At 47.9% G+C, this 6,380-nt stretch overlaps 1 protein-coding gene across 1 annotated transcript in view; it reads right to left on the reverse strand.

The window, feature by feature from the left end:
* Positions 1–5,529, reverse strand: part of LOC108794638 (serine/threonine-protein kinase PAK 1-like) — a gene marked incomplete at its 5' end in the record, with an annotated part of 25,683 nt that extends 20,154 nt beyond the window's left edge. The window contains 2 exons of the mRNA XM_018565712.1: positions 1,194–1,341; positions 5,416–5,529. Of these exons, the coding sequence (XP_018421214.1) occupies positions 1,194–1,341; positions 5,416–5,529 (262 nt within the window). The remainder of the gene's footprint in view (positions 1–1,193; positions 1,342–5,415) is intronic.
* Positions 5,530–6,380: the final 851 nt, after the last annotated feature.

The raw sequence follows: 6,380 nt of genomic DNA on the forward strand, positions 1-6,380 counted from the left end.
GGGGGGATATATTACAATGGCACCTGGAAGTGGGGGGGAAATATTACAATGGCACCTGGAAGTGGGGGGATATATTACAATGACACCTGGAAGTGGGGGGGATATATTACAATGACACCTGGAAGTGGGGGGATATATTACAATGACACCTGGAAGTGGGCGGATATATTCGTCAGCATTTGGTCCATAAAGTGAATGTGTTGGAAGCAGAAAAATGGGGCAAGTGTGAAGATTTGGATGACTCTGACAAAGGCCAAATTGTCTAGACGACTGGGTCAGAGCAACTCCAAATCTGCAGCTCTTGTGGGATGTTCCCGGTCTGCAGTGGTCAGAACTAACCAAAAGTGGACCAAGGAAGGTCACCCGGTGAACAAGTTATGTGCAACCAAGGCTTAGTGATGCAAGTGGGGAGCGAAGGCTGGCCCGTGAAGTCCGACCCAATAGAAGAGCTACTATAGCTCAAGTTACTGACCCGTATCCACTCCCAATAGCACCTACAATGGCACGTGAGCATCAGAACTGGACTACGGAGCAATGGAATAAAGGTGGCCTGTTCTAATACACTATAGGGAGAAGCCAGGCCGGCAGAGGCAGTGTGATGCTTTGGGCAATGTTCTGCTGGGAATCCTCGGGTTCTGCCATTCATGTGGGTGTTATTTTGACACGTACCACCGACCTAAACATTGTTGCTGACCAAGTACACCCCTTCATAGAAACTGTGTTTTCTGATGGCAGTGGCCTCTTTTAGCAGGATAATGCGTCCTGCCACACCAAAAATGGTTCAAGAATGGTTTGAGGAACACAACAAGGAGTTTGAGGTGTTGGCTTGGCCTCCAAATTCTCCAGATCTCAATCCAATGGATCATCTGTGGGATGTGCTGGAAAAACAAGGTCCGATTCATGGAGGCCGATCACCTCACAACTTACAGGACTTAAAGGATCTGCTACTGACGGCTTGGTGCCAGATACCACAGCACACCTTCAGGGGTCTAGAGGAGTCCATGCCAAGACGGGTCAGGAAAAGGGGGACCTACTCAGTATTAGGTGGGTGGTCAATATGTTATGGCTGATCGGTGTGTGTGTATGTGTGTGTGTGTACATAGATATGCATTAGATACTTGAATAATTTCCTGCATGGAATGTTATTTTAGGTGTACTGCTCTCTTTAAAAGTAAAATAAAAAAGATACATACTCAGTCTTTCCAGGATCTCCGCATCTGTCATCTTGGGTTTCTTCTTCAATCTATCTGCGCACTTGGCTGCATTGTCTGCCTCCAACGAGGTGTTTTCTGTTGGTTCTAGGGGTGATGGATGGGGCTCAACTACCGAGCGAGTGTATATCTGCAACACAGAGAGGAAATGAGGCTCCAGGTCTTCTGACTGTGTTCAGCTACACAATCAATGTGCTGGGTGAACCTTCCAATGGACAATGGCTCTATGCACACAATGGAGATAAACATGCAAGGAACCAACCGTAGCCAATACTGAAAGTTTGTGTATATAGAATTAGAGGCAAAATAGGCCACGCAAAGGCAAACTCCAAATACAAAAACAACCTTCAGTGCAGTTACACATTCACTAAGGTGTACCTATTTAGAACCATAAAAGCCCCGCTGGCTGAATGTACAAAAACTAGATGGATAGCCCTCTGACCTAGGCTTGCTGCAGTCTACAAACGTTATTCTGCGTGATCAATGATGACACATTATTAAACAGGATCAATGATGACACGTTTATTAGGACAACAGAAAGTCTAAAATAAAGGCACATGTATAAAAAATACTACAACTAGTACTCAGGATCTTGCTGAAGATGGCGGCCAGATCCTGCCTAATAGGTGCACTGTCCATTGTACGCTTGTGACATCTGTGCAATGTTTAGGCGGCTCGAGCCACCTGCATGCTAGCAACCAAGGACCTAGGTGGCCCAATGCACTTGCATACTGGAAACAAAGAACACTAGCAGCTCCAGCTGCCTGTATTTTAGCAACCAAGACACTAGGCCGCCAGAGTCACCTGCATTCTAGCAACGAAGGATGCTAGGTGGATCAAGCTACTTGAATGCTAGCACCCAAGGATGCTAGGCGGATTGAGCTAACTGCATTATTGCAACCAAGGATTCTAGGTGGCACGAGCCACCTGCATCTTAGCAACCAAGTGGCTAGGTGACTTGAAACACCTGCATGTGAGCAACGAAAAACTCTAGGTGGTGCGAGCCAGCAGCATGCTATCAACAAAGGATGAAAGGCAGCTCAAGCCACCTGCATCCTAGAAAGGAAGGCCACTAGGCAATTCCAGCCAGCTGCATTCTAGCATCCAAAGAAGGCCAGGTGGCTTGAGCCACCTGCATGTTAGCAACCAAGGACCCTAGGTGATCCGAGACACCTTCATGCTAGCAACCAAGGGTGCTAAGCAGCTTGAGCCACCTGCATCCTAGAAACGAAGGATGTGCTTGGCAGCCCAAATCGCCTGCATTGGCTTGCGCTGCCTGCATTATAGCATCCAAAGGAGGCCAGGCAGCTTGAGCCACCTGCATGCTAACAACCAAGAAGGTTAGGCAGCTCAAGCCACCTGCCTGCTAGCTTCCAAAGAATGCCAGGTGGCTCAAGTCACCTGCATGCTAGCAACCACAGATGCTAGGCAGCTCAAGGGGTCAGTATCCAAAGAAGGCTGGGCAGCTTGAGCCACCTGCATGCTAGCAACCAAAGATGCTAGGTGACCCGAGACACCACCATGTCGGCAACCAAAATGCTAGGTGACCCGAGACACCTGCATGTTAGCAACCAAGCACTCTTAAGTGGTGCCAGCCAGCTGCATGCTAGCAACAAAGGATGCTAGGCAGCTCGAGCCACTTGCCCACTAGTGCCCAAAGAATGCCAGGTGGCTTAAGGAACCTGCATGCTAGCAACCACGGACGCTAGGCAGCTGAACAGGTCTGCATCCTAGAAATGAAGGACGCTAGGTGGCTCAGAGCTGCTTATTGTCCCTTGTTGCTAGGGTGCAGGTGGCTCCAATAGAGTGCATTAGCAATGTACACATTATCACAAATGTTGACATGAGTACAACATACTGCTAAAACGCAACGCAAGTGTTCTAAGGCATTTCATCCACCAAGTGTTAGAAGAGCCCCTGGATATGGTGAACACTTATTAGGATGTGGCTGCTATTCCAAGAGGACCTGTCTAAATAACATTTACGCATAGTTATATATACATTATATTGAAAGCGGGTTGATAATTACAATGAAGATTTTTTTTGGTTTTGATTAAATTCATACAATTATTTTTGATGGTCATCAGGGAAAATCTCTGTAGCTCCGTACCAACGCCGGTCCTTTTGTCATAAAACAAGATTAAAGACGTAAACACAGAGAAAGGCGCTCGGCTGACATCTACAATTTTCAGGCCATTTCCTGCTAATCACGGTTTATAAATTGCTATGGGAAGGAGTCTGGTCTGAGCTGCTTGTTTACTCCAGAAGACATAATTACGCCTGTGCAGCTCATACTCAAGACGGATAATAAATGTTTGTGTATGTGGCCCTCCAGGTCTCCGGCTATACCACAAAGCACGAGAAACAATGACTCCGAGACCAAGGAGCAGCTTCACAGCACAATCTGCTCTGATGGACATTTAGTAAAGACTGTCCACTTAGCAAAGGGGAAATTTACTGAGCGTAGTAAATAAGATGAAGCCATCTGGAGTGCCTTAGAGAAGGGACATCTGCTGCACACCATACAGGAGTGTCTATGCCCAGTGACGGGGCAGGAAGTGCACTGCTATCTTCAGGAGGACTTCAAATGGTAAATCTTTCAGGGAGGGGCATTTCTAAGGTCCTAATAGACCAGGAGCACCTCTGGGCACAAGGATTGAGGGGCTGGTAAGAAACCATCATGACCGGTTTGGATCAAATCAAAGTCTAAACAGGCCATACACTTTAGAATCAGATACAATTTAGATTTGACTAAACCTAAACAATTAAAAGGAGAACTATGGGGTTAAGGCTATTCCCCATAGTTCTCCTTAGGATAACGGGAGGACACAAACTGGCGTCCTCCCGTCACCCTAAGCTCAGTATACCGCGAGCTACAGCTCGCGGTATACTGAGACGCCGGAGCGGATCCCGACATCAATGTCGAGATCCGCCCAGCTGCGTGAGTGACAGCTTGCTCTGCCTATCTAGAGGCAGAGCCAGCTGTACCCGCCCCCTCCCCCGTCCGTTCCACCAGTCAGCGCTGGCGGATCGGAGCGGGGAGGGGGGAATCCATCCCCTCTCCTGTCATGGCAGAGATCGAGAAGTGAGTGAACACCGGTATGTGTTCGCTCACCTCCCGATCTACTGAGCCGACCTGTGACAGTCTCATTGTCACAGGTCGGCTAGAACTATGAGGTGAGTGAAAAGCACGCCCCTCATAGTTCTCCTTTAATTGAACTTGTATCATATAGGGCTGGCCCTGCAATACATAGTAGTAGGCGGTAGGTCTGAAGCAGATTGTATAGAGTATGGTCAGCTTTAGACAGATATAATCTTTGTGACGGAACAAAAATGAATTGGTCTAAAAATTGTATTGTCATATTATGACGACATGACTGAAATAAAAATGTATTATCAACGCTTAGAAAAAAAAATATTAATAGATTAATGAAAAAGTAAATAAAATTACACAATGTTACTACACTGGATCAAATGTATCATCTCCATAACTCAAAGGAGACCAGGGGGAAAAAGACCCGGGGGAACTCTGTAGAAGACCCGGGGGAACTCTGTAGAAGACCCGGGGGAACTCTGTAGAAGACCCGGGGGAACTCTGTAGAAGACCCGGGGGAACTCTGTAGAAGACCCGGGGGAACTCTGTAGAAGACCCGGGGGAACTCTGTAGAAGACCCGGGGGAACTCTGTAGAAGACCCGGGGGAACTCTGTAGAAGACCCGGGGGAACTCTGTAGAAGACCCGGGGGAACTCTGTAGAAGACCCGGGGGAACTCTGTAGAAGACCCGGGGGAACTCTGTAGAAGACCCGGGGGAACTCTGTAGAAGACCCGGGGGAACTCTGTAGAAGACCCGGGGGAACTCAGCAGAAGACCCGGGGGAACTCTGTAGAAGACCCGGGGGAACTCTGTAGAAGACCCGGGGGAACTCTGTAGAAGACCCGGGGGAACTCTGTAGAAGACCCGGGGGAACTCTGTAGAAGACCCGGGGGTAACTGAGCAGTAGACCCGGGGGTACGCAGATCAGCCTTGACAGATCAGCCTTAGGGCGGGAATTCAAAGTGTTCTAATATTCTGAACATGACTACTGGCCAAGCCAAAAGTAGGGCAGAGGACAACTCTGCTGGTTGTGTGTTGGACCTCTCTACAGTCTTACCTAGTGATCTTTCTGACCTGGAGATGGCCCTTAAAAAAGCTCAGTTCACATACCGATTTTGTGTGCTCAGGACGTGGAGCAACTGCTGGAGGTGGGGCCGGCTCGTCTTCATCTTCATCATCCAGTTCATCCTCTAATACGGGAATCTCTGACACGGCTCTCGATTTCTGCAATCAAATCATTCACATTTTGAATAAAAGAGGCGCAACCACTACAATAAGGAAAATCTACAGCCATACAGATATTTGTAAGCTGCTACAGTTCCAGCTCAAGGGGAAAAACCATCTATAAGCCAAACCGATCTCCCCACCAGCACATGAGCCACCTCTTGTACTGCCCTGCCCCCCCCCTGACAGATTCCTTTAAACCAAAAACCCAGTGGAGGAATCCCCTCTCATGTTATGCTCAACCCTTGCAGGGATCCTCCAGAATGGTCATGTGACTTATGAATTCACTCCAGAAGTACAGTCATAGTATGCATGGCAGGGCGTATTTGTACACTACTCTCAACACAGGTTTAGGGGCTCCTGGGGTACACCTAGGAATAATCTTTATAAGGCATGGATATGTTTGGGTTTTTAAAGGTCCCTACATTGGTCTAAGGCAGCAGTGGTCACAATACAATGACAGTGAGGATGGACTGAGGAATGAAATACTTGCATTTTAGTCTCTTCACTATAGCAGAGAAGACCACCAACAGCTCATTCAAAGCCACAGCAAGCCTCAGAGTTTCTATGGCTGGCCAGCAGAGGGTTAAAGGCCAGATAGCAAGCTTTCAGATCCCCAATAATGCTGCCTTGGCTTTGTGGATTCCATTACAATATAATCATAGGCCTGGAATTCCCCCGAACACATCATACGACACAGCAAATTATAAACACACACAGCCGAGGCTGCCAAGTTATTGTGGCAGAGACATGGAAATCAAAGTCTCCTCTGCTTCCTAACACTGCCAAGAATGAATGTGCCAGCGCTCTAATTATTAGAAAGCTCCAACGCCGGTTCCTGCGAAGAAAGC

Source organism: Nanorana parkeri, unplaced genomic scaffold (assembly GCF_000935625.1).
Source record: "Nanorana parkeri isolate BGI_ZX_2015 unplaced genomic scaffold, ASM93562v1 scaffold879, whole genome shotgun sequence".
Taxonomy (NCBI): Eukaryota; Metazoa; Chordata; class Amphibia; order Anura; family Dicroglossidae; genus Nanorana; species Nanorana parkeri.